At 45.2% G+C, this 27,634-nt stretch overlaps 1 protein-coding gene across 3 annotated transcripts; it reads left to right on the plus strand.

Annotated features, from left to right (window-relative positions):
• Nucleotides 1-5,781: 5,781 nt before the first annotated feature.
• Nucleotides 5,782-27,053, plus strand: LOC103756551 (protein argonaute-3). 3 transcript variants are annotated; one of them, XR_001921783.3, is made up of 19 exons: nucleotides 5,782-6,153; nucleotides 7,242-7,362; nucleotides 7,896-8,104; nucleotides 9,291-9,427; nucleotides 11,476-11,610; nucleotides 13,448-13,535; nucleotides 13,671-13,818; nucleotides 14,127-14,246; nucleotides 14,724-14,846; nucleotides 15,023-15,156; nucleotides 15,581-15,765; nucleotides 16,040-16,199; nucleotides 16,893-16,983; nucleotides 17,788-17,982; nucleotides 18,318-18,452; nucleotides 19,011-19,112; nucleotides 20,182-20,381; nucleotides 21,423-21,591; nucleotides 24,108-27,053. XR_001921783.3 is itself a non-coding variant. In XM_018081280.1 (18 exons), exons 1-18 carry the CDS (start codon nucleotides 5,888-5,890, stop codon nucleotides 21,529-21,531), a joined length of 2,658 nt encoding a protein of 885 aa, XP_017936769.1. In that variant the 5' UTR covers nucleotides 5,782-5,887; the 3' UTR covers nucleotides 21,532-21,935. The 3 variants fall into 3 exon arrangements, 1 of the variants encoding a protein (XP_017936769.1); XR_001921782.3 differs by lacking the exon at nucleotides 24,108-27,053 and adding an exon at nucleotides 22,217-23,801; XM_018081280.1 differs by lacking the exon at nucleotides 24,108-27,053 and having other exon boundaries at nucleotides 21,423-21,935.
• The last annotated feature ends 581 nt before the right edge of the window (nucleotides 27,054-27,634 follow it).

Genomic DNA, 27,634 nt, shown 5'->3' on the forward strand with positions numbered 1-27,634 from the left:
TGGAAGGGGCTTGGAGCAGTCTGGGATAGTGGAAGGTGTCTCTGCCCATGGGGGGGGTGGGACTGGATGGGCTTTAAGGTCCCTTCCAGCCCAAACTATTCTGTGAGGATCTTCACATTTTGGCCGTTTGATCCCTTTGCCAGAGGAGCACGTGCTTGGTATTTATAAGCTTTGTGTTTTAAATGGGTTTTGAGTATCAGAGAAGGAATTTCTTCTTTGGTCTGTCGAAAGAATTTGTCTCCAAGGTTGGCAGAACAGTTCAGGTTTGGGCAGTGTTTAATCAGCAGTTCCCTGACTGAATGAACATGGATGGCAAAGGGAATGTCCAAAGCCACCTGGAGTTCTGTGTCTGTCACATCAAGAGGTGCCACAGGTGCTGAACATGAGTATGAGACTGAAGGTGCCAGCACAAAATGTGCCTTTTCACCTCCACGTGTAGAGCCTTTTGTAACTTACTTGGAGATTTAAGGACAAGGATGGATTTGGCTGGAAAAACTCCCCATCTCAGCTGTTGCCTGGCTTGATGAGGAGTTGAAAATATCTTAGGAAGATGCAGGATTTTAGCATTCTGGTGGAATTCAGGTGATACACTCATCTGTTAACTTTAATTATAACCTACTGCAATGGTAGTTGTCTCCTGATGAAGAGATTTGCAAGAGCAGCCCCTAAACCCTTTAGTTTCCCTTTGGAATGAGTTTACCTGTTGTTGGGCTGCAAGATGTTGGATTTTAGCAAAGTTGAGTGTTCCTGGTGGGCTCAGCCTGTGTCCAGCACAATGGGTGACTCTTCCACCTCTGCTGTGTGATGAGGGAAGTGTTAAGTGTGATGTTTTGGGGTGTTGGAACAGGAGGACACAAAACATCCTTGGCAGAACAAACGAGGGTTAAAGCTTTGTCATCAAAAGGAGGACACTGAGATGTGGCTCCTTTTCTGTGTGTGAGGCGAAAATATGGGATAGAACAAGCAGAAGGGAGCAGAGATGGGGTGTGAGTATCCCTGGAGTGAAGTGTGGGAGCGTGTGCAGGCACATCTCAGGTGAAGCAGTGCTGTGGGTGATGTCCTGTTTGTGTGAGAGGCTCAGCCTGTGAAATCTAGAAAATATGGCTCTCCCAGTCTGTGGAACTGGAACATGGCTTAAAGCAGGGGCAGGATGTGAAGGTGACTGCTCAGGGTGCCAGTCGTGGTGAAGTCAAATGACTGAGGAATAGGAGTAAAATGTTCACTGGGAGAAGGTACAGTGAAGGAAAAGCAGCTCTTGGTACTTGAATCCAGTGTCCCACATTGCACTTCCACCAGGAGAATGGGAAGTAAACTTCTAAAAGGCAGAGAGATTCAACCAGCTGGGGATGCTCCATGGTGTAACCGAGTTGGATCAGTGCTGTGTGTGTCTTTATTTCCATGTCTGCATTGCTCCTTCAGAGCTCACAGTTTTTTGTGCTAAAAGTGTTAAATTGTTGTTTGGAGTTTTTGCTCTATTTTTTAACAGCCACTTTTAATATTCCATTTGCTTTTCTGTACAGACTGGCTGAGAAAATCCTGAGAAGCTGCTTTTCTCTTTCTGAGTTGAGAGTAGTGATTTGGGAGGCCCATTAAAAGTCCCATTTTTGTGGGTGGGGTAGAGGAGGGAAGGGGGTGATTCATAGGTGCCTTCAAAAGTTCCTCTGTGCTGTGAGATACAATGGCAGATTTCCTTTGGGGTTGCTGTGGAAGCTGTTTGACTCACAGTATGAACTTTACAAATTGTTTCGTCCTCAGAGCTTTGCTTTCTCAGGCAGGAAGGTGTCAAGAGTATTTCTTGAGCTAATTTTTACCTTCCTGATTTTGGTCTGTGGAAATACCTTCCAGGGAAAAGTCTTCCAGGGTTTGTGTGGGCTGGCCTGTTCCCTTCTCCCAGAGCAGCTGGGTATTAACTTCACTATGTGCATATAAACTGCTGTTTTGAGCTTAAAAGCTCTTAGTATTTAGATTTTTTTTAATGGTTCAGGAGCATTTATTGTCTTGTAAATGCTCCCAAAACACTTCACTGTGTTTTCTGTAACTCCATTGGGCCAGAACTGAGTTACCACGCCAGTGTTTGCTTGTGCAGTTGGCAGTCACTGAGCATGGCATCAAAATGTTGGCTTTTGATGAGTTTTAACATGACTGAATACCTGAAACCTTGAAAAAACCCCAAACCCTAAATTGCAAGGAGGAATGTTTAGAAAACGTGGATTGCATTACTCATAAATAATGTAATGCCACCCAGCGAGGCCACAGCAACAGAAATGAGGCAATTCTGGATTTCTGGCAGGAGGAGCTCGATTATTGAAACCAACGTTTGAGTCTGATCTTCCCTATGTGTTTTTTTTAATCTAGAATTAAGTTATTTTTTGGTAGTGTTAGGATTTTCTTAGAGCTCCACAGGCTGGGCCTCTGAGTCCAGGCAGAGGCCAGGGGCCCTCTGCAAGGGAATCTTTTATTTTTCCCCCTCCATGGGGAGCTCTCCCGGGTGCAGCTCCAGCCTGAGGCTGGGATCTGTTCCACAAATCTGCCTCGTGGTCCTGAGCCAGAGTTTAAATTGTATTTTACCTGCTCAGGCCTCAATGGTCTCTTTTGGTCTGTTCCATCAGTTAGAAATTTAGAATGGTTGCATAAACAAAAATAAAACTGTTAAGTTATCTCTGATAATGCAGTCTGGTTTTGTAATGCTGAAGCAACGGCAGGAGAGAGGATAATTTTCTGCTGGGAGGCCTTTCTGTAAGGAAAGGATCATGTAAGGAAATCTGCATTTCCTATGAGCATCCTGCCAGGGCTCAGGACTCTGCTGGGTGCTGTGGAGCTGTCGTGCCTGCCAGCAGCCCCAGTTGTCCGTCAGGGGTGTGCTGGGGGCAGCTGCAGGTCTGTGAGCCCCTGCTCCCTGTGCCCAGGCTTTATCCCAGCAGGGCTTCCTCTGGTTGCCAAGGTGGATGTGGGTGCTGTTTGGCCCCGGGCCAGGATTCCTCGGGTGCTGCTCGAGCCTGATCAGAGCATCGATAATCCCACAGAGGCAAGGATTTGCCTTCAGAGCTCCTCCAAACCTTTAGAGGGGCTTCCACAGGGGGCTGGATCTGGGTGAGCTTTAAGGTCCCTTCCAGCCCAAGCTGTCCCCAGATGTGCTCCCTGGCTGCAAAAAAGCCTTCTAAGAATCTGTCCTAGGCACCAGTTTTTGTTCCTCTCTGTGTGTTCCTTGTTTTCTGTTATAAATCAGGTGACTTTTAGTGCTGGGGACCCTCCTGAGCAGGTTTTATGAATTGAGCTCTGCTCTGACATGCTGAGCCAGGCTTGGGTTAGAGGGTTTTTCCTTGGGTTTTTAAGAACATCTTTGGTGTTTACCTTAAGGGAGCCTACAAGAAAGATGGAGAGAGGCTGTTTACAAGGGCCTGGAGTGACAGGACTGGGGGGAATGGCTTCCCACTGGCAGAGAGGAGGTTTAGGTTGGTTGTTAGGAAGAGATTCTTCCTTGTGAGGGTGGGGAGGCCCTGGCACAGGTTGCCCAGAGAAACTGTGGCTGCCCCATCCCTGGAAGTGTCCAAGGCCAGGTTAGATGGGCTTGGAGCAACCTGGGATTAGTGGAAGGTGTCCCTGCCCGTGGCAGGGGGTGGAACTGGACGATCCTTAAGGTCCCTTCCAACCCAAACCATTCTGTGATTCCATGATGTGTACATTCCTGAGGCTGGAATGGCAGAGTAGAATGGTTTCTTCAGCACAAAGAAGTTTCTCCTCTAGAATTTGTGGGCAGCTGAGCAGGGCAGAGCTGCTGTCTGGAGGCACTGAGGAACAGCAGGAGGAGGCCCCGCAGAGCTGCTGCCTTGACAAAGGGGTTTGAGACTTTGCCCACTCTGTTTTTGCAGTGGTTAAATGCCTTGGAGGAAGGAGCCTGCCCCTCGCTCGCCCTGAGCTCTGCAGATCGAAGCTGCTTGGAGTATTTTTGGTTTGTGTGTTTATTTCCATGAGTTTGACACAGGACTCAGGCATGAGGTGGGGTGAGTCACCGAGAGCTGGGCAGCAGCACCGGCCCCAGAGCGTCGCTGGTTTATTTGTGTTTTACTGGGCTTTGAGTCACAGCTTTGAAGCCAGTGACACAGACTTTCACAACACACAATCTGGCAGTTCAGTGTCTTCTGGAAAGCAGGATCTTCTGAGTGGGCAGTAATGGCAGAATTGACTTACAGCACACTCGGGTTTTTTAAGTTAATTTGTCCAAGGGAATGTGTGTCCAGTGACAGCAAAACAGCTGAATTTCTAAAAATTATGCCTGAACAGTGTGTAGACCTGCACTTCTTATTCATTTATTCGTCACTTAATCCCCAGCTGCCAAAATCTGAGCCTTCCAGGCTGAGCTGGGTGAGGGGTACACAGGGCAGGCCAGACTGAAATAACCTTTTAAGCGTTATCTTTATTTGGGCAGTTTTGTTAGTCTTTCCCACAGATAGGAACTAAATATAAACCAACTGTGGTGTGTATGTCTTTGGAATATTAAAATGAGCTATTGAGTCCTTTATGCCACTCAAATGTTTAGTAGTAGCTGCTTTTTGCATATGCTTATTATATTCTGCAGTGTAGCTGGAGTGAATTGTAGAGCTGCTTGTACTCATGTGAGAGTATTAAAACGAAGGGAAAGTTGAAGAGAGCAGATGCTTGGAACAAGTTTTGCATAAGCAGAGTCTGTGAGCGGGTTTTAAATGATGCTTCTTGGTTTCTGTTTTGTTTTATCTCGTGGCTCCACGCCAGCCTCACTCAGAATTTTTCGGGAGGTTTCTGGGTAGAGCCAGACAAATGTTACAGGGGAACTTGGCTCTGATGTTCACCTGTTCTCAGGACACGGTTTCCTTCAAGACAATGCATGTTCTTTTTCCAGGAATTATGGAGATTAATCAGAAGGCAAATAAAAAACATTTTTCCTAGCACTTGACATTTTAACTCTGCTATGAAAAGGAGTGGGCTGGAGTCGCCTGCGTCACCGAGTGGGAGGAGAGGGGAGAACTTTGCACTAACTCACTGGAGTGCTCTGTAAATCAGGGCATTTGTACCATGAGCAACTTCTTATAATTCAGGCTACAAAGGGTTTTGGGCTTGTTGTTGCTTCTTGACTGGGAAGAGGTATTTTAAAGTGGAAATACCAGTGGAAATTCTTGGAAATGGACTATGTTTACTACTGTGTTTGGCTTGTAAGGCATGAGTAATGCAGATCTGGAGTGCAGGATTCTCATCTGAGTGGTGCAAAGTAAATTAAATAGATGAGAGTGGACCAGATTACTGGGCAGGTGTTTTTAGCTGACTTTGAAAATACCCATCTCACTGCAGATTTGGATGTTTCTCTGAGCAGCTCTGAGTATTCTCTAGTCTATGAGTAATCAAGAGTTTTACAATCCTGTGTCTTAATCTGAGTCTTTACTCTTCTGGCAAATTGGCTTTGTGGGGGCAGTTAGACAGGAGGTAATGGTCTTACTCTTCATCCATTTTCAGCCAGCAAAGTTCAAGAATAATCTGTCTTCTGAGACTAAGCTGATAATGGCACTGAAATGAAGAGTTTGTCACAAACCCTGTGCATCAGTCCGGAACTACTAATGCATTTTTGTACTCTGCAGCCACTTTGTTATTACCAGGGTGTTCAGGACAGGCTGGTAAAACTTTCTCTGATATTTTTACAGGGTGGTTTTGTTGGTTTGGTTTTGGTTTTGCTCGGTTGATTTTCGTTCAGGAAATCTCCTCACCAGAATCTCCTGATTTTGTTCGTGCTAATCCCAGAAGCTCATCAGTAGGAGAACAGCCTAGATGTGGGTGGAGGCTTCAGAATTAAAAATGGGCAAATGTTTGTTTGGACTGTGGCGGGCAGCAGGCTGCTGATGTGTGCTCTTGGGGACGGCTGATGTCCCGTTTTCCCACCCGGTTGTCCTGGGAGCTGGGTCAGGGGATTGCCTGTTGTGCCTCTCTCCTAATCTGTGGGGTTTTTCCTTCCGCAGGACCCGTCGGGGCACAGCCCCTGCTCATGGTGCCCAGACGGCCCGGCTATGGCACCATGGGCAAGCCCATTAAACTGCTGGCCAACTGCTTCCAAGTTGAAATCCCAAAGATTGATGTCTACCTCTATGAGGTGGACATCAAACCAGATAAGTGTCCTCGGAGGGTGAACAGGTGAGAAGATGAAGTTCATCTTGTGCATTGTGCCAGTGTGAATGTTCAGTACCATCAGGAACTGTGAAAGGGAGAGTTCCTTTCCCCACGTCCCAGCTGGGAGGTGAAAGTGCTGCTGCTCGTGCAGCTTGAAGAGGAAGTCAATATTTGTCATCTTCCTGAAGTGCTTTGGGTTAATATTGCCTGGCCAGGAAATGGTGCCTGGGAGCTGCTGCTGTGCAGGAATTTTGGTTTGCAGGTGCCTAAGGAAAGTGTTTCCATTCTGTAGAATGAGGGAATTGTGTGTCAAGTGAGATATGGCTGTTGTGCCACAGAAACACAAAGGCTCCCCAAAGAATTCAGGTCCTGAGGGCAGGTTTCAGTCAGAGGTCTTGCAAAAGTCTCTCTGGTTCTATTTACTACTTGTGTCAAGAAGCCTTTTTTGTATAAAAATTTTATGGTGTTTTTTCAAGTCTGATTTCAGTGCTTATATCAGGTTAATCTTTATTGCCATCAACTTATAATAAAGCAAGGGAGATGAATCTTTAATTGTGTGCAAATTTGATCAGGCTTTTACTTAATTTTGTGGTAAAAACTCAGGTTATTAAGGACTTAAAGCCAAGACTTTTTTGTTAGGGTACCACATGTTTATAACCAGTGTAGGCAGAATTCAAAATTCTTGTTAATTGAGGAGCAGGTGAACATTGCTGCAGACTGTACAGTGAGCTGGCAGAGCTTCCAGCTGGGAGTTTGTACTGGTTTTTATCACAATACCATCTTGTGGGTTTCTTCCAAGGTAACTGTGTCCTCATTCTCCGTAATAAAGGTGACACAAAGGCCTCAGTCATTTCTAGGAGTTTCTGAAGTTATTTCAGTTCCAATATTTCCCAATATTTGAGCATTTGCTTTGATTCTGATTTTATTATTTAGTGTTTATTTATTATTTTAGTTGAAGCCTGTGAAGCACCTTTTGGAATACCCAGTGGGTGTTTATAAATCACTGAGTGCTGTTTATTGAAATTACTTCAGCAAAATATGGGGTTGGGAGCCAACTCCAGTCTGATCCTTCTTTGGAAACATCCTCAGTGTAAAAATATCCCCTTTTCCAGGGATGTGGTGGACTCCATGGTGCAGCATTTTAAAGTGACAATATTTGGGGACCGTAGACCAGTGTATGATGGGAAAAGAAGCCTCTATACAGCCAATCCACTTCCTGTGGCCACTACTGGGGTAAGATAACTGTTGTATTGGTGGCAGCTTCGTGGGAAGGAAAAGAAACGACTTTTAATATTGCTGAGTTCAGAAAAACTGGAAGTGTCTTACAGTAGCTGTGCTGAAACAGAGTCCTTGTGATGTATTTCCTGCAAGTTCCAGTGTGTGTAAATGTGCAGGTAATAGTTTAGAGGTAACAGAACCTCCCCTAGGATTTAGCAGCCACTTTGTACAGCAAAATCTGTTAAACACTCGGTTTTGCAGACTGTAAAACATGCTCTTAGGATGAATTAAAAAATCAAACCATGTTTTTTCTGGAATGAAGAATTTCTGATTTGAGATGACAGCAAGTTACAAGATTCTCTTCTGTTTGGTCAGGGCCCAGTTCTCTTCACTCTGTGCATTTTATAATGTATTTTATCAAATGTGCTGTGTCCTCCATATCTGAGTTTGAGTCTCTGGCCCAGTTATGGGGGGGAGTGGAAACTCAAGGCTACCAGACTCCAGGTTAAACAGCTGGTTTTCATTTCTCTCTTCCCTCCCCTGCCCAGGTGGATTTGGATGTGACACTACCGGGAGAAGGTGGAAAAGACCGTCCCTTCAAAGTGTCAATAAAGTTTGTTTCTCGGGTGAGCTGGCACTTGCTGCATGAAGTTTTGACAGGAAGAACCTTGCCTGAGCCTCTGGAACTAGACAAACCTATCAGCACTAACCCTGTTCATGCTGTCGATGTGGTGCTACGACACCTCCCCTCCATGAAGTAGGTTCACTGTCTTCCTGCAGTCTGTCTTTACCTGAAGTATCCCCACTGGGACACCTTCATCCCTGTTTCTTCACAGGTGAAAAGGAGAGCTGCTCATTCCCCTTGTGCAGCACAGCTGGTGAGCTGGCTGGGGAGATTGGAGCCAGTTGTGTACCAGTGTGTTTCTGTGGGCAGAGCAGGTGATGTGTGTTTGAAGAGATGAGGGAACAGGAGGCACTGATAATAGGCCTTAATTGCCATGCTGAGAGGTTCCATGAGCTGGAGCTCTGCTGTCCTGGTTCTGCTCAGCTTGAGCCAAGTGTCTGCACTTGATGGCAGTGGCTGTGGAAAGGCAGGAGGAGTCTCTTCAATCCACTGACACCCATCACCAGTGTGAGTTTCTCAGGGCTGAAATACGTGGCTGGGACTAGATGCACATCCTAACAGTCTCTAAATTTCTGGGTTTTGAGGTAAAAATAACAAATAAGAGAAGTTAATTTTGCTTGATTTGGTCAGTGAGAGTTACTTTTGAAGTTGGCTGGCTTTAGGCACCAGGATGGCTTTGCTCTGGGGGGTTTCACTGGCTGTAACTGGCCCTTAAAAAAAGGGGCTTGTGGTTTTATGGAAGCCAGTGTTCCTCAGCTTCCCTGTTGCTGAAGGAAACATTTAGATGTTAACCTCTGTACTAATGCCTGTGATTACAAAACTGAGGAGGTGGGGAGGTTCAGGAGCAGCTGTTTCCTGCCAGAGAAAGAAGCAGTAGTTCCTCTAGTTCTTTTTTTCCCCCACAGCTTTTGCTTCTGTTGGTGCATCCTGTATTAAAAAGTTCCTTAGTGAAACAGGCAAAATGGTGTTGGAGGATCAGGGCAGTATAGACAGGGCTGTTGTACAGACTCTGCTGTGATGGAGACTTTACCTTCTTGAGGTAGAAAATCAGGAAGGGTAAGTTCATTTAGTTCTTGATTTGTTGTAAAAACTGAAAGTGGTTGTGCATTTCTAAAAATAGTAAATGTTTTGTCTGAATTTGAAAGCACTGTGATGGGAACAGGAGCACTCAGGGTATATTGTTTAAACTTGCTTCTTGGCGCAGATTCCTGGTGCACAAAATTCCAAAAAATAATAGTGCTGTGTGTTATAATCTTGACTGCATAAATTTTATGTTTGGGAGGCAAGAGCAAAAACGTGTGGCCACCTGTTTCACCAGGTACACCCCTGTGGGCCGCTCCTTCTTCTCAGCTCCAGAAGGCTATGACCACCCCCTGGGAGGGGGCAGGGAGGTCTGGTTTGGATTCCATCAGTCAGTCCGACCTGCCATGTGGAAGATGATGCTCAACATCGATGGTAAGTTGAGATTCAGGGCAGAGATTCTGACCAGACCTGTATGGCAAAGGCTGCCTAGAAATCCTAGTCTTTTTTTTCCTCTGGATTTGTCATGTCGGTGTTTGAGCCGAAATTTAACTGCCATATAAAAACCAATATTCCTGTATAGGAAGGAATTGCACATGGCTTGTTTTCCTGCTGAATGTCTGTATTGGTCCATCCCCAGTGACAGGGGCAGGTTGTCTCTGTGCAGCTGTACACAGAGAGCAGCACTCAGTATTTCTAAGAAAACTCTGTAAAACATATCCCAAACACTTCTGTGAATAGGGCTGATTGGGTTGGGCTTTCTTATGCAAAAGCAGATCTGCTCTGCACCACTGTATTGAGTCCCAGATGAATGGATCTGAGAGCAACTGGTGCCTGTGTGAGACTGAGCACTTGAGTCTGTTTAGTTGTTAAACCCCCATTGAAAAGTGCCAGTGGTGGAGGTGCAGGTGCTGCCTGAATTTTCCTCTGATTCACATTCAGTTCTCACTGTCTGAAATGCTCTATAAACCCAAGGTAAATAGTCTGTCTTGCTCCAGGTTAGACAGTCAGGTTGTGTTTCACACCTGTCTTGGAGCAGAATAAAATATCAGAGATACTGAGCTTTCACACTGAAAATTTGCAAGTCTGCGTGTTCTGGGTTACCTAAATTGTGGGTGATACTCATGTGGCTTCAGATGGGTTTGCTCTTGTAAAATTGCCTTTCTAGCATCAGCTGTGGTTTGAAAAACAAATGTCAAAATCTTACCTGTCTCAGAAATAACCAGTGCTGGTCTCTCTCTGTGCAAGGTACTGAGAGAGCTGCAGTTCAGGCAGGAGAAGGGCATGAATTCATACCAATTGATGATGTACTGTGCTGTGAAGCAAGTTTTTCTTACCAGCAGTAGCCAGTGAAGTAGCAACTCTTGGAGTAGAAATCTTTCAGTCCTTCCTGTGAGTGGGAAACCCGAGCCCTTTGTGAGCAGCGGCTCACGGAGCCATCACTCTGGGTCGTGGTCTGAGGCTGTGAAACTGCCTCCAAATCCCATCACTGGAGGTGTTTTTGGTTGTTTCATTTGTACAGGGTTCTCTGTGAAAGTGTTGCTGTGGGAGACAACCCACAGGCTACCAGGGAGGGGAGTGTGAGGGTTTGGGGTCACTCAGTAATTGGTGGTGGTGCGTCACGGGGAGTTGGCAGCCGGCTCAAGTGACACACGGCTGAGGAATGTTGGGTTGTGTGAGCACAGATGTGGCAGGTTTGGTACATGAGATCTGGAAAACTGATAAATGCTTGTCGAGTATGTCTTTTCTGTTGTTGCCAATTGAAGTTTTCAGTGTGTGGAGCAGGATGGGACTGAGCTCTATCTGGTGCCACCTCACTCTTCCCTACTAAAGGTGTTGTTCCAGTTTCTTGTAACTTTGTCAGGTAGATGATTTATGATCTTCCATGGAATGAATTAACTGTCCTGCTTAAAAGCAGCGTGCTGTCAAAGTGATGGTGTCATTAGCATGTGGGGAGGGTCAGAGATTGGAGAGGATCAAGGATTGCACTCCCCACTACACCAACACAATTTGTGTGTAGTCAAAGTAGTGCTCGTGTCTCTACCAAATACTGGTTCAGTAATTGAGTAGATTGTATAACTGACAAAATTATTTTGCATGTTGAATAATGTTAGCTTTTAATATAAAAAAGTGCAGTAGAGAGATATTAATCCTGCATCTGCAGCTCTATACAGAGGTGAAGGAGAATGTCTCTCTGGGGCGTTGCAGCTCTCTAGAAATAAATGTTCCCTGGGGAAAAACCCTTCAAACCTCTGAAATGCAAAGCAGTAGCAGGATGACTGTACTGCAGACTGATGTGTCACCATGGGCCCTCCACTGGCATTTGGATGCTTCACTGTGGCAGGGTTTGCTGACCTGTTTTTAAACAAGCATTTTTCTTGAGGTTTGCGTGGAATTCTAAGAAGCCTTCATTTAATGTGCTGCTTCACAACACTCTGACTGGGTTGGGTTTTTTTTTACACTTAATATTTTGCTCTTTGTAGTTTCTGCCACTGCCTTCTACAAAGCACAACCCGTAATTCAGTTCATGTGTGAAGTCCTTGACATTCATAATATTGATGAACAACCAAGACCTCTGACTGATTCTCATCGGGTAAAATTCACCAAAGAGATAAAGGGTGAGTAGAAGTGGATCTGTTTGGTCCCAGGTAACACAATCAAAGTAATCCTAAGGGATTTGTTTTAACTGGAAGCCTGGCTAGCATGCATCAGAAGGGCCTGGAACTGCCAAGGGAATGGCAGTATCCATGTTTGTAGTTCTAATCCGGAATGGAACAATGCGGCGCTGCGGAAATGAAAGCTGAAAACCATTCCCAGTGGCTTAGAGGGAAAGAGAGGGCATGTTGTTCATTGCCTGGGCAGAGGTAGGTGGCTGGTGCCAACCCCTCCTGAGCCAGGGTCCCTGAGGCCACCTGGCATTGTGTGTGGGCTCCTGCTGTTCCAGTCCTGTGGCAAAGTGAACGTTGATGTCGAGGCTAACACTGATTCTTTGAAAGAATGCTGTTGCAGTGGCTTCTAATAACTGATGGCCTTGTGGAAAAACAAGTACCACTTGCAGCTGAAGGCCAAATTCCATTCCAAAGGAATTGCATAAGCTGCTGGTTTGAGTGGTTTCACTCCATATATGCTACTTGGGCCTGCATTTTCCCATATCCTTCATTCCAGTGTAACTTGCAGAGAGAGAAGCCTTGAAGGAGCTCAGCTCTTAAACACTGATGCAAGATTAGACTCTACTGAAATACTGGGCAGCTAAAAAGTAAATTTGAACTGTAGTCATAAAGGGATGTGTTCATGGCATAGTCATTAGTGAAAAAAACCTTAAAGGAATTGTTTTGTAGTAGTCCTAACATGCCTCCTTTTACATTTATCTGTCTTTGTCCTGGAGGATGGGTAACTGGAGAGCGAGGAGCTGCCTCTGCTTGATCTCAGGTGCCTCAGAAACTCTGTTACCATAGTCAGAAAATACTGAAATACTACCTTTACTCTGAAACTTGTCTTTGCTGCTGTAGGATCTGGGAAATCCATCCAGGCTGTGACCACATAGAGCAAAACAAACCCTGCATTAGAGCACTGGCAGTGTGTGAGCAGCACTGTGGGAGGGCAGTGCCTTGGTAGTGTCACAGCAGAGAAATGGCAGAGCAGAGCTGGGTTCCAGATATGTGTTCACAGCCCTTTTCTGTGGTCACAGTGCCCCGTGGTTTCTTTTCTTTGTTTTCTCTTAATGCTCTGTCAGGGCAGTGGTGGTTTATTTTTGACTGTACCGTCCTCTGAGTAATACTGATGTTATTGATGCAATTAGTGTTGTCAGGGAGCAAAGAAGTACAGCTGGTGCTTCTTTGGGATGTCTCTGTCCCCAGTAAACCAAGCTCAGTCTGCTGTCTGGTACATGGGGACCTGATTTTGGAGCTGCCACTGTCGTGGTGATCATGGGTAGAGATAAGTCAGGAGAGGCTCTGCTCTGGAGGCTGAGTGCTTTGAGATGGGATGCTCAAAATCTAAAGTTAAACCTGGACAGTGGAATTAAAGAAAGTTACAGGCTGAATGTGACCATAAAGCTGAGGGGGGGGGAGGAAGACAATAAAGTAGAAATATGGGTTTGCCCTCTTAATTTCAATTACATTGGAACTGGTAGTTTGAAGAGGGTGTACAAGACTGGGAATGAGAACAAGAGGATATGGTGAAAACAGGCCTCTGAGTTCAGTCAGTGCTGCAGGAAATTCAGAAGACACTGAACATTAAGTGTTATACATCATAATTTGTTTTTGAGGGTAGTAATCAGGATTAGTCAGAATTCAAATTAAAATGAAAACAAAAATGTTTAGAGAATAATAATTCCTTATGTTTGTGCTATTCGATGCTGACCCCAAAGCTGTTGTGTTCTGTCATTTGAAACCCTGTGTCTCCTGTGCACATTTTTGGGTAGTTATGACACCAGGTTTTGATGCTTTCCTGCAGGTCTGAAGGTAGAAGTGACTCACTGTGGGACGATGAGAAGGAAGTACCGTGTCTGCAACGTCACGAGGCGACCTGCAAGTCATCAAACGTAAGAGGCTTTTTGTCAAAGCGTGGAGTGTGTGAGAGCTTCACACTGAGTGTGCAACAGGACCTGATGGTTCAGTAATTTTGGAGATGATGGTATTTGGCAACTCAGATTTTACTCAAGTGTCTGTCTTTTCAGCTTTCCTTTGCAGCTGGAAAATGGCCAGACTGTGGAGAGGACAGTAGCACAGTATTTCAGAGAGAAATACAACCTCCAGCTGAAATACCCTCACCTTCCTTGTCTGCAAGTGGGACAAGAACAAAAACACACCTACCTGCCTTTAGAAGTAAGGGCCTTACTCTGATAAATCAGAAGGGTTTGGGGTAGGTTCTGTCAGTTTGCAAAAAGTTAAGAATCAGTGCTCTTTGCAGCATGAGCTTGTTTGCAGATTTACATGTTCATTACTTTAATTTCACTAGAGACTGTCTGTATCTTAAAGTGCTTTAAGGTTTAGAGCTACAAGGAAGTCTGAGCATGCAGTTGCTTGGACACACTGGGGTTGTGGTTTATGGTGACAGCATGGTGTTGTGTGTGTGGTGTGGTGGGGTTTGAGTGCTCCTGTTGTGGATTAATGCCTCTGGCTCTCCCCTGCAGGTGTGTAACATCGTGGCTGGCCAGAGGTGCATCAAGAAGCTCACGGACAATCAGACCTCGACCATGATAAAAGCCACAGCCAGGTCTGCCCCAGACAGGCAGGAGGAAATCAGCAGATTGGTGAGTCCCTGAGCCCAGCTGGGGGTGACACTGGGCTAGATTCCATCAATGCAAAACTTCTTATACACCCACCTAGGCTTTTCATTCCTTCTTGTCCTTTAACTTAACAGATTGTAACTACTTTCTTAATAGGACTTATTTACAATAGCCTTCAACAATAGCTTGAGTCTGTAGTACAGGCTCTTGCATTATCACCTCTACAATTGATTCCAAGCTGGTGTTTTATTTACTGTGAGGAAACAAAATGCTTTTGAATAGGCAAACTACAAGTGAGCACTTCAGTAACAAGTGGGAACAAAAAAACATGTCATCCAAGATAACTCCTGGTAGTAATTGTTTTTACTGGGGATTGTGTTGAGCAGTTAAATCTGAGGCTTTTCCAGCGAAATTGTTGTAGAACACTTCTGCAGTGTTCCTGTTAGTCTGTTGTTTGTTATATGAATTATAATCAGACACTTCTGTAACCTCTTCTTCTAGGTGAGAAGTGCAAATTACGATGCAGATCCATTTGTCCAGGAGTTCCAGTTCAAGGTGCGGGATGAGATGGCCCATGTGACGGGCCGTGTGCTCCCAGCCCCGATGCTGCAGTACGGGGGACGGGTGAGGCTTTGGCTTTTCCTTTGCTTTCCATTCTGAGGAGGGATTTCCTGTGCACCTTGACTAAACAGGGATAAGAGTTTGAATGATAAATTGGTTTTTTGTTATCCTGAAACTGCAGGTAGCACAGGCAGCTTCTTCTGCAGCCACTTGAGTGTCTGTTGCTTTTGTTTCCCCAGAATCGAACTGTGGCAACCCCAAGCCATGGAGTGTGGGACATGAGAGGGAAGCAGTTCCACACTGGTGTGGAGATCAAGATGTGGGCTATAGCTTGCTTTGCAACACAGAGACAATGCAGAGAAGAAATATTGAAGTAAGGCATGTCGTGGTTCAGGCTTTGGACTGTTCTCTTAATGAAGTGAAACACGAGTACAGGATTTCTAATTAGCATTTACCTGGGTTAATCATCTGAGGTGTTATAGAGAGAATCCAGGCTGGTTTCCTTCCTTGCTGGAAGCTATAGTCAAAACACTGTGCCTGGGAGCCTTCTGGGGTGTTGGTCCTGTCCCTTCTGGTATCTTGAATGAAATACTTAAGGTGTCTAAATGTTTTGGGGTTTTCCCCCTCGTTCTGGCCTGTGGTGTTTCACAGCTGCACAGCCTCCACATAGTGAATGTTTTCTTAAAAAGCTATTTGGAATTGTTGTCATTTGACTACCACAGTTCTTTGGTCCCCCTCTGCTTTGGTTGTTGTGTGCTGTTGCTACTGCAAAAACCCAAAACTGTGCTGCTCTTCAGGGGTTTCACAGACCAGCTGCGCAAGATCTCCAAGGACGCCGGGATGCCCATCCAGGGCCAGCCCTGCTTCTGCAAGTATGCCCAGGGTGCAGACAGTGTGGAGCCCATGTTCCGACACCTCAAGAACACCTATTCGGGCCTGCAGCTCATCATTGTCATCCTGCCAGGGAAGACACCTGTGTATGGTAAGGGCACACCTCTGTCTCTGCCGGGTTGGTCGGGTATCGTTGGGAGAAATTTGCTGCCCAGCGTACGCTAGGAAATTATTTAGGGCCGTTCTTTAGGCATTAGAAACCATGGTTTGTGTCTGAAGGTAAACTGGAAGCAGGTCTGAGCATGCAGGTAAGTCGAAAGTTACTGCAGAGTATGTGCACTGAAATTGTTGTGACTTAATCTAAGGTCAGAATGCAGCAGTAACCTCAGATGGACTCAGGTTGTCTCCTCCTGTTTGCTTCCCAGCGGAGGTGAAGCGCGTGGGAGATACGTTGTTGGGAATGGCCACACAGTGTGTTCAGGTCAAGAACGTCATCAAAACATCTCCACAGACCCTCTCAAATCTGTGCCTGAAGATCAATGTTAAACTAGGAGGAATCAACAACATCCTTGTACCTCATCAACGGTAAGACTCTGGAGACTGACTCGGGCTTTCTTTTAACAGGTGTGGTTACTTTTGCTACTTTGCACCCAAAATTTAAATATGGCCAAGTTTTAAGTTGAAACATTCTTCTGGTAATAGTACATGATGTTTGAGGTAGAATTCAGTTCCTTCCAGCACAGGTTCTGAGTGGTTGTTGGCCTGTGAGTTCGGTTTTAAGCCAGGTTTGATGAGTATCAGAGGTGAAATGTGAAGCAGTGGTGTGTGGGAGAGTATTTTAAAGGCCCTGGGAGACCATCCTGCTCTAAGTCCTGTAAGCCAGAGTAGTGTGTGTGCCACTGCTCCCAGCTGCAGGGCTGATGCTGTACCACAGTGGGGCTTGGGTGACCTCCAGGCACTGCTTTGATCACCTGCAGCACGGCAGGCTCTGGAAGCAGCTGGATGTGCCACTGTGGCTGTTCCCCACCAGAATCCCCCCTGGAACTGCTCCATGGCTGTTCCTCACCAGAATCCTGCCCCAGTTCTGGCAGTGTGTTCCCAGTGTGTGCTGGACTCTGTGCTGGGGCAGGTTCCAGGTTCACCTCCTGTGCAGAGCCCCCCTTGCTGAGCCTTGGCCCCGGTACCTGACAGGGCTGAGGCAGAAACAGCCCCGTGAGCGACGACCTTGTGGCAGCTGCTCAGCTACGAGTGTGACTTAGCACTTTTTTCTTTTTGAAGACCTTCTGTGTTCCAGCAGCCAGTGATCTTTTTGGGAGCTGATGTCACTCACCCTCCAGCTGGAGATGGAAAGAAGCCCTCCATCGCTGCTGTGAGTTTTGTTACATTAACGTGTTTTTTCATCTTAGGTAAATGTTAGAATACAAAATACAACTCATGGACTGTGTCTGTGTCAAATACCTGTCAGGGCTTATGCCAGTTCTTTGTACACATTCCCAATGATACTAAAAGTCATGTCTTTAAAAGGAAAAAACAATGTTTGATACTTCTGTCTGGTTTCTTAGCTCTTTAATTTTTAAATCGAGGTAAGATAGCATTGCTAAATAATATATTTCTGCAAAAATGTTCTCACCTTGGCAATGTTAGCTAATAATGTCCTTGTCTTTTTAAAGGAAAAAAAGTGTAACTAAAGGCCTGGTTTGGCAGAAATATTTTTGATACTTCTTACCTTTTGTGTTGGTAGAGTCCAGGAGATGAAGGTGATGGTTGGAGGCTTGGTCAGTCCTCTTCTGTTTTGTCCCCTTGGTATTTTAGATGTCATTGATTGCAGTTATGGAAACTGTGTCCGTGTTTAAAGTGACTGAGGGAAACTGAGGTGTTTGGCCATGTAAAAAGTGAGAAAACTTCACAGGAAAAAGTCTGTCTGGATTATAAGAATGTGCATTAATGAGGTGTGGGACAGAGGGGAAGGCAAGTTCTGTAGATGCATTTCAGGGTGCTTGGGGACAATTTTTGTTACCTCTTCTCAGAAGGTGTTAAACCTGTACCTACTCCAGATTACTCTTGTTTCACATAAGCATCTTTTACTTGAAAATTGCTGCTCTTGGGTTTTTTGCTGTTGATTTCTTTGGATGGATTGGATCTTGAAGCCTTGGCCGCCGTGCTGTGCCCACAGGTTGTAGGCAGCATGGATGCCCACCCCAGCCGGTACTGTGCCACGGTGAGGGTCCAGCGGCCCCGGCAGGAGATCATCCAGGACCTGGCCTCCATGGTCAGGGAGCTGCTCATCCAGTTCTACAAGTCAACACGGTTCAAGCCCACCCGCATCATCTTCTACAGGGACGGGGTCTCTGAGGGACAGTTCCGACAGGTGGGTTCAGCTGGGGGTTTCTTGGAGGGGTTTGTTGCTCCACAGTAACTCCAGGTCTCGTTTTTGTGCTGTTTGAGTTGCTTACCACCAAGAGAGCAGAAAGTAACTGAGACTTTGAGGTCGAGAATTTCTTAATCACATTGGGTAAGAAGAGTTGCTGCTTCTTTCCTGTCTGGGAAGGGGAAGTCCTAGAACTTGGGAAACCACGTATTTCTAGGTGCTTCCTAAGATTACTAAAGCAAAGTTGCACTTGGTGTTGTTAACTACAGCCCCTTTACTAGGTGTTGTGTGTAGAATGCAATGGAAGGAAAACCTGAACTCTTCTGTTCTTGTAGGTTTTGTATTATGAGCTGCTGGCCATTAGAGAAGCCTGCATCAGTCTGGAGAAGGATTACCAGCCTGGGATCACCTACATCGTGGTGCAGAAGCGACACCACACGCGGTTGTTCTGTGCTGACAGAACAGAAAGGGTGAGCACTGCCCTCTCCTAGGAGCCTTGTGGGAAAGCTTCATGTCAAGCTCTTATGCTGCTGGAGGAAATATAGTGTGGGCTTCTCTGTCCATCTGGTTGTCTGTGCACTTAGGGAAGTGTTGGACTGATAAAATGTGGCCCCAAATGGAAAAATCATTGACCTAAGTAGGTTAAAAGACCCCACACATCCCCCTGGAGCTGACGTTCCTGTGAGCAACCAGGACCAGTCCCCAGCAATTGGAACAGCAGAAAGTACAAAATGGTGGAGCCTTTTTTCTGAGTCAGTCAATCCAAGCTGAAGCTGACAATTGGAAATACAAATGTCTGTACAGCTCTTGAGGCTGAGCTGGAAAACTCTGAAGTGCTGTAGGTGCAGTGCTGAGGTGCTGGAGAGCCACCCAGTGTCCTTGTCAAACCTCCCAGGCTGCTCTAGTGGCACATTCCTGAGGCACTTCTTGCACCAAACCCTTGCCAGTGGTGAATAGGAACTTGTGTTTTCCATTAGAGTCGAGCTGTAAGAACAGCTGAGGCTGCACTTACCAAACCTTTTCCCCAGGTCGGACGGAGTGGCAATATTCCAGCGGGGACAACTGTAGACACAGACATTACACACCCCTACGAGTTCGATTTTTACCTCTGTAGCCATGCTGGAATACAGGTACAGTTGCTTCTTTGTAAGTAAACGTGAATTTAGAACGTGTTGTTTTTCTCCGTTTTGCGACGCCTGTTTGCAAACAGTTATTTGGGAGGGAAATGTCATTTTATCTCAGTTTTATATGATATTGCATTATTTTGGGACTGAGTGTTATTTGCTTAAGAGGTGGTGGTATCTTCTGCACCTTTAAACTTGCACTGATGGTAAGTGATGCTTTTTAAAGTTTATTTTAAAGGGGTCACTTTTTTTTGTCCCTTTTTTATTTCTGAAAATAAAACTTGCTACTTGTATCAGGACATTGCTTAAAATGGAAAAAAATTAACTCCTTAATTTTTATCATGTAAGTGTGACAACATTGTAATGAGTTTTGTTTAGGTTGGATGGGCATGATTTCTTTTCCAGTTTTGAGTCATTGCTATGGTTTTTTGTCTGCCCCTAGGTCTGGGCAAGCTGGTTTTTGGCCCTTTGGAAAAAAGAATTGTATCAATATAAGTTGAAGCAGAAATTGCCAGATGTAGTTTCAGCTCATTTTAATTTATATTTTAATACAGCAAGCCACAAAAGGGCCGCAAGTAAATTTATGCTTTCGATACATTTTTTGAAAAGAGAGACTTGTTGCCTGGCTAAAGCACAACTATTGACCTAATTCAGGTGCAGTGTAAGATTTAACTGTAGTTTCTAGTGTTCATACTTGAAATTAGGATGCTCAGGAATTGCAAAGAAGTAAAAGCAGCAGTTATTTCTCTGGGAAATGTGTCTTGGTGAGAAACAGTTTAACTGAAGGTGGGTAAGAAGTGGTGTAATCATGGTTTGGTCGTGTTGGGAGCAGGTGTAGATTATTGAAGGTTATGTAGAAGGCAGGTGGGGTTTTATCCAAGCAAGAATAATTACAGCAGTATAATCAGGTAAATGTTACTTACTCATCTTTAAGTGCTTTTAGGGCTGACATGAGACTGAATGTTCTTCAGCTGCTGTTCCGTGGAGTTCAGACAGGACAGTCTGACCCCTTCTGAACTTGGTGTGACTTGTTTGTCTGGAACCAGGTGAGTGAATGGATGTTCCCCTCTCACAGGGAACCAGCCGGCCCTCCCACTACCATGTGCTGTGGGATGACAACTGTTTCACAGCAGATGAGCTGCAGCTCCTCACGTACCAGCTGTGCCACACCTACGTGCGCTGCACCCGCTCCGTGTCCATCCCAGCCCCAGCCTACTACGCTCACCTGGTGGCATTCCGGGCCAGGTACCACCTCGTGGACAAGGAACACGACAGGTAAGTGACTGTGTGCTCGGGTTTGTGTCCCCTCTGACCTCTGTTCCACTGTCAGGCCTAAAGCCACCTGACTGGGCTAAAAAAAAAACCCACCTGGGTTTGCGTTTAGTTTTTGTTACCTCTGGGACCAGCCTTGAGATCATCACTGCTGACAGCTGCTGCTCTGCATCAGGCCAGGCTGGGTTGGTGGATTCTGTGGAATAACACTCAGATTGAAAGAATCAAGTGTAGTTCACTGAAGTGTTTTGTTATGACTTTGACGTGGTCTGAGGGAATCGAGCAACGCATTTAGTTCTTTGCTTTGGGATCGGCGTTGCCATGAATGAACCAAATGTTAAGTGCTTCCACTTATCTAACTCCGTACGTCAGAAATATTTTATAACCTTCAGGCCATCAATATATTTATAACAGGCTTATTTTTAGATGAACAAGCTGAGCAGCCACGGTGGAGGGATTTGTGAAAAGCCTCGAGGTTGCTGGGTGAATAGAAGAGTTGATTCTCCTCAGTATTCAGTTCTCTTCCTGGTGCTGTGTTGCTCTGCTGAACGTTGGTGAAGGGTCTGGAGAGTCATATGAGGAGGGGCTGAGGGAGCTGGGGGGGCTCAGCCTGGAGAAAAGGAGGCTCAGGGGGGACCTTCTGGCTCTGCAACCCCCGACAGGAGGGGGGAGCCGGGGGGGGGTCGGGCTCTGCTCCCAGGGAACAAGAGACAGGAGAGGGAACGGCCTCCAGCTGTGCCAGGGGAGGGTCAGGTTGGACATCAGGAGGAATTTCTCCATGGAAAGGGCTGTCAGACCTTGGCAGGGGCTACCCAGGGAGGTTTGGAGTCCCCAGCCCTGGAGGTGGCCAGGGAAGGCCTGGCGTGGCACTGAGTGCTCTGGGCTGGGGACAAGGTGGGCATCGGGCACAGTTGGACTCTGATCTTGGAGGTCTTTTCCATCCTCGGTGATCCTGCGATTCTGTCGGGAGAGATGCAAAAGCAGCTTTTTGATCCAAATTAATACAATTTACAGCCCTGCCTGTCTCTCCCTCGTTCCCTGCAGTGCTGAAGGGAGCCACGTGTCAGGACAGAGCAACGGGCGAGACCCCCAGGCCCTGGCGAAGGCTGTACAGATTCACCAAGACACCTTACGCACGATGTACTTCGCTTAAGTCAATGACCCGGGAGACACTCACCGAGAGGAGAACTTGAGAACTTAAGCCACATACAATGTATGTTTCCAGGGGGTTGGTTTAGGGGCTGTGCCTCCCATCGTGCTGGAGCTGACGCTGTGCAGGGGGCGAGAGGCTCACCCTTAAATTGACACGAGGAAGATTGTTTACTTCATCCAGGAACACAGCACTATTATGCAATATGAAACCAGCCAACTGCTTTTTTGGGGCGGGCTCCCGTGGGAAGCGCCGCCGTCATTTTTTTTTTGTTTTTTTTTTTAATTATTATTTCTCGTAGTTTAACCCTCTTCTGCCTTTACCTCAAGTTGCTCGGCAGCACAACTATTGTTGCAAAAAACAAAAAAAAGAAATAGTAATAATAAACTAAAATCTGTTGTGGAATTTAAAAACGAAAGGCAAACCACCTTTTAGGAACAATCACAGTGATTGTTTGGAGGGAGGGAAGTGTGCAAAAAAAAAAGAAAATAATTAAGTTTTTAACCCCCATGCGTTGAGGAATCCTTCTCCCAGTATTGCCATCGAGCATTCGAATGTGAACATATCCGAGTGCATTGGAATGTGCAGCACTAGCTAGGAAACAGAGAGGGGGGAAGAAGTTTTGCACACTAATCCAATAATTTGAACCTAATTTAGCCAACGGCTGCCTTTGTGTCTTTTCTCACAGCTTTGGAGTTCTCAGCTCCAAGAGTTCCCTTTCAAAAGCAATCCAAGAAGCTCGTGGTTCGTGTGCAGGCAGTAGTGACCCAACTCTTCTTGCTCCCTGGGGAATTTACTAAAGCTGCTGTTTCACCTAGTCCGAAAGTTTCAATTTTTCCTATCTGGCAAGTCCAATCTGTTGAAGCTTCACGTGAGATCCAACGTCCCAGGTTTGCTGGGATGACGTACAGTAACCACCAGAACTGAAACTTTAGAGCTAAGGTCTTTTTGGAAAAAAAAAAAGAAACCTGCTAGTTTACTTGCTGCCTCTCACACCTTAATGTGATTCATATGTATGTGTGTTTGAAGTTTAGCTTCCTTTTGTTTCTTTTATATTTATTAGAGTAATAATAATGCTTTAATTTAATTATTACAGAACATGTGGTCAACATCAACTTTTATTTTTTAGAAGTGTAACCATGTTTATTTTTAAAAAAAGAAACTGACAACTTGTTTTGCTATCTTTTAGTGCAATAAGCGTTCTAAAGAAAAACTGTGTCCATTGAGCTGTACTGAAGCAGTGTCTGTACCACGGACCGTGGGAGAATGGACACCTCCAGGATTTTAAAAGGACAAAGTAAAAGCCTTAATTTTGAAAGGAAAGTTTTATAGTCAGAAGGAATCTTGAATTTTCCTTTTTTAAATCAAAAAAAAAAAAAATTACAAAAATGCTTCTAGACTTCTGCAAGCTTTACTTGTCGCTGCAGTCTTTTGATTTAACAAAGGAATTGGCCTTATTTTTGGCTTTGAAATGTGGAGCATATTTGAATTAAATGGAAAGGGTTTTGTATTAAGATCTCAGTTTTTACATGCTTAGTTAAACCTATTTGACATCAGTAAAATGTCTGGAATTAATAAAAGTTTTTAGGCTTTTTTCCTCTTTGATAATGACTTTCCTTTTAAAATTAAGTTATTGGTAACTTCATTTCACTTTGCAAATAAAGAGGGCTGGGATAGTTCTAACATGTTAAATCACTGAAATGTGAATCAAACCGATGAGACTCTTTCATTCCACTTTAAAACCAATGTTTAAGATGTCAGAGACAAGCGTTTATTCAACGAGGGGACTGGGGAGTTTTGCACTTTGTAAACTCGTGAACTGCATTTTTGACTGTTTTTATTTGCACTGGTTCATAGTATATTTACTGCAGATGTTTGTATGGGCATTGCTGTTGATCCCAGCCCTCCTGACCTCCACCTGCTCTCACATGAAAACCAGTGGGTTGGTCTAAGTAGCTTCTCTCCTCTTTTCTCACCAAATCCACTGTTTGCCAATATACTGTATTTTGAGCCTAAAATCTGAGCCCGTTTTGCTTCACCAGGCATGAACCTCCCTTTTTTCTGCCAGAAAACCAAGTACTGTATTTTGTGCATTTGTATATTGTATGGAAATGTCCGTAGTGCTGCTCACAACTGTCCACAAGAGCTTTACTAACAGTTAGTGTAGATACTTATTTTATCTCCCAAAATCAAGGAAAACAATGGAAACAGACTAACCTGGCAAAGTTAAAATTGCACTGAAAACAGTCGTGAGGGTGGGCAGGGCTGGGGGTGCTCGGAGAGGAGGTGGGGGGTGGTTGGGGGGTTCAGCAGATCCCAAGGGATCAGGAACCCCTGGAGCCAGGGCTGTTCCCTCTCAGCACCTTCAGAGAAACCTGGTGCAGGGAGGTGGGTGGGACAGAGTCCTTTGAGCAAGGTGGTTTCTCAATAAGTCTCTCAGATGTTTTTCCCAGTCTGTGACCTGACAGTTTTCTCCTAAAGCCTCCACCGGTGCCGTTTGTAACAGGTCCAGCTTAGGCTTTTTACAGAAATTTGTTTTAAAATAATTTTTTTTTTTTTTAAATTCTCTGTTTTACAAGGAGTTCTTGTGGAGTTCTGGCATTTAGGTGAAAACTCCTTTTTACAAAGCCTTTTGACTCTCCTTTCAAAGCTGCTGGATGCTTCTCATCCCACCCACGCTCGGCAACTCGGATTCGAGAAGCTTTTTTGCTCGCTGCTTTCACCAAAAACTAAAGAACCTTCATTGGCAAAGTGACTTCAGTTGTCAAGGTAACGTTGTACCTGGTTTTCATGTGAAGAGTATTTGGAAGTTTTAATCTCTCTTCTTGGTTTTGCAAATATCTACGTCAAGTGCCGATACTTCTTTGTATTACGATATCAAGTTACTGACGTTGTGAGGGCCACACATTAATGATGCTGTAGCTGCTATATTTATTTAAATGGAGATGGACAATTACTGCACTAAGGAATGAGGAGAAAAGCAAGGAATCAAGGTTAGTTAGATATCTTGGGTTTTTTTTCAAAAGAGAAATAATGGTGTGAAATATCAAGTGTAACAAAGGGTGCTGTCATTTTAACTGAGATTAAATAGCCAGATATTCTTCTTTTGTTTAAAAACATATATATTTTGATGTTTGCAGTTTGGGGGTGGGGGGTCGGGATAAATGGTACCTCATCTGTGGTGGCAGTTTCCAGTATATTTTCAGAGTATATGGATTTCTTTTATTTTTGTACCTGCTCTCCTTTAAAAAGAAAAAAAAAATTCTCAGATTTTATGTGCCGTTTGAGGAAATCTTGAGTGGCACAGCAGATCCCCCCTCTCCTGGTGGGAGCTGGCTGTGGATAGTCCAGAGAGGGACGTGGGCACAGGCTGATGATTCTTCTTGCTTTGCAGACACCGGGTTTATGCCTGTCGGGAAAAGCAGTTCCCGTCTCCTCAGACACTGAGACCTCACTTGTACTTAACAAGTGCCACTAAGTGCTCCCGTGGGGGGAGCAGCCCCAGGGCTGGGCCAGGAGTGGCTGTAGGGTATTGCTGGAATGGTGCTGGCCATGGGGATGGACCCTGGGGTGCCATCAGTGCCCCTCCTCACCTGGGGATGGACCCTGGGGTGCCATCAGTGCCCCTCCTCACCTGGAGCCAGCTGTGCCCAATCCTGCCATCTGACCACTGGTAGATCCACAGTTGGAGGGAACCCTGGAATGTTTTGTGGTCAAGGCATTAAACTTGTGGCATCTGCAGACAGACCGAGTGACTCCCTAAGTCGCCTTTTGTCCTTGGTAGGGATTTCAGCCGTGGTCATTGGACTCAGGATCGCTGTGTCACTGTTCAGTGTGTCATCTGGTTACACGTGTCCAAAAGTTATTTTTATAGGGTTCATTCCGGCATCCTTCTGGAAGTTTGTTTGGCCACAGAAATGGGTTTTCAGGAGTTAAATGGGTTTCTGGAAGCTGTCAGTCAAATTATTTCAAGATGCTCTTGGTCCTCAATGATTTTCACTTATTCATGTATGAATTCTTGTCCTAAAAAATGCTCAACATGAAATACCAGACAGTCATCTGCTGTACAAATTCCAGCTACAAATACTGGTGTTCTACTAGTCTTAAAGTTCACTCTGGTGAAATTCCAAGCTCAAGCTTGAGGCCTTTTGTTTTTCTACACTTTCTTCATATCTTGTCCTGTTCTGATATTTTCCCTGTTTTTTGAACTGAGGGTTTAGAACCTTTCTCGAAGCACTTTTATAACCAAGAAATCACAAGCTCAGATTATGTATGTCAGACCTGTAAATTCAGTTTTCAGAGGAGGTTGTTTCTAAATGGCCATCGTGGTCTCTGGTCAGGCCAGGCTGATGCCCTGTCCCTTTCAGTGCCGTGGGGTTTTGTGGCTGCTACTGGCAGGTTGGTTGGATCTATTGAAAAAATCAAAGGGAAAGATTCCTGTCTTTTTCTACCCAAAGATGGTACTTGAGGTTGATGCTGGGTGTCAGAATATCATTTTTATTTTGGCACATGTTGAAATCCAACTTCACTTAGCCAATTCACTCCTGGTTTTTATACAATATCATGGTTAGAGCTTGAGCTCGTTGATGCTTTCTGCTGGTAGAAGATTTTGTACTTTCTGTAGTTGAGGTATGAGCGAGATGGATACAGGATCCTACATTTTACCTCCCAAGCAGAGTCTTAAGAATCCTGATCTGTGTGACACTAAAACCCAAACTGTTGTCCCTGACTAGGCAAAGGTGCATGTGGAGGGGAAGGAATTGTAAGCGAGAGGTTTGTGAGGGGAAAATATCAAAGCATCGGTTTGGCAGAAAGGAGGGTGCTGGGGAGACTCCATCCATCTCTGCACCCCACGTGCCCTGGCCTTTCAGATCCTGTCTGAGGTACCCCCTCACCTGCCACGGGTCGTTACTGTAGGGTTCTTTTCAAACAAAGCAGTTCCACTGTTTAAAACTTGGAATGACTTTTATTTTTTTTTTAAGCAAGACAGTCCTCAGAAAGTGCCTTTTTAGAAGATGGTGCTGTAGATTTTTATTTTCCAGTTGTACGTGGCTGCAAATTTAAGATAAATTATTGAAAAATGCCAAGTGTTTGATAGTATCTTTTAGGTACTTTCAAGCATCAGCTTCTCTGAGTCAGGACCAAGAATAACCGGGAAGGTGTTTTCCTTTGGAGGGAGAGGCATTGAGGAGCGATCACCAAATTCAGCTGGTAGGCTGGGCTTGGGCTGGGTTTGGTCAATGTGATTTGCCTCTTCATATTGAGGGGGTGTGGGGTTTAGGGTGTGGGAGAAGCTCTAGGGATGTGGTTAGTGTCCAAAGGAATCCATAGCTACTGGAGGATGTCATCTCTTAGGGGTAGAGACATCCCAAAGATCAAGACAAACTGAAAGGTGTCTTAGGAGGATGTCTTAAGGATGGCTTAGGAGATGGTGGGTCCTCACATGGCTTGTGTGTGTCCAGGAGGAATGTCATGGATCACTGGGTCCTTCTGATTCCCAGCTGGGAGTTGGGTGCTCTGGATGGGAGTGGGTTGGGGGGTGGGTGGTGCCATGGAGGGGGTGGGTTCCTGGTGAGTTTGGTGAGCGTTCCTCCAGTCAGGAAAAGCTGTAGACTAGACTATTAAACACTGCACCTCAGTAACCTTGTAATGCTGCATAAAGTAATAATAATAGCAAAGTTGTGCTTTGATGACACTGTAATGTGCTTGCACATGCCTGCAAAAAACACACACTTCCCTTTCCTTTGGTCTGAGTAGCAGTTATGGGACTTTTCTTTTATGATGAGCCTCGTCCTTTCTTGTGATATTTCTGTATATTTATTGGTGGTCTGTGTGCAGCTCATAGGTCTGTGTGTCTGCTCTGTGTGTTGCTTTTAACACTTTATTTTTAGGCGGGAGAAGTTTCTGAATGTTTTGGTTTTCTTCTCCGAATTCAGCTTAACCAGTCGTGTTTGAGAGGAGCCAATAAACCCACTCACCATAGACAGAGGCTTCATTGGTACCTTGTTTCTTTACAACTAAAATGATTTTGTGCATTTTATTACTGTTTATAACATTGGGCATTTAAGATGTGGAATAACTCGACATCAGTCAGGGTAGGTTTGAA

This window comes from Manacus vitellinus, unplaced genomic scaffold (genome assembly GCF_001715985.3).
Source record: "Manacus vitellinus isolate BGI_N305 unplaced genomic scaffold, ASM171598v3 scaffold_52_pilon, whole genome shotgun sequence".
Taxonomy (NCBI): domain Eukaryota; kingdom Metazoa; phylum Chordata; class Aves; order Passeriformes; family Pipridae; genus Manacus; species Manacus vitellinus.

Bases quoted from the DNA above. Each gene is read 5' to 3' on its own strand.
- LOC103756551 (XM_018081280.1), top strand. From the start codon at position 5,888: ATGTCCCGTTTTCCCACCCGGTTGTCCTGGGAGCTGGGTCAGGGGATT. The intron at 15,766-16,039 runs GTAAGGGCACAC...TTTGCTTCCCAG, and splicing joins AGGGAAGACACCTGTGTATG to CGGAGGTGAAGCGCGTGGGA. The intron at 17,983-18,317 runs GTGGGTTCAGCT...CTGTTCTTGTAG, and splicing joins CTGAGGGACAGTTCCGACAG to GTTTTGTATTATGAGCTGCT.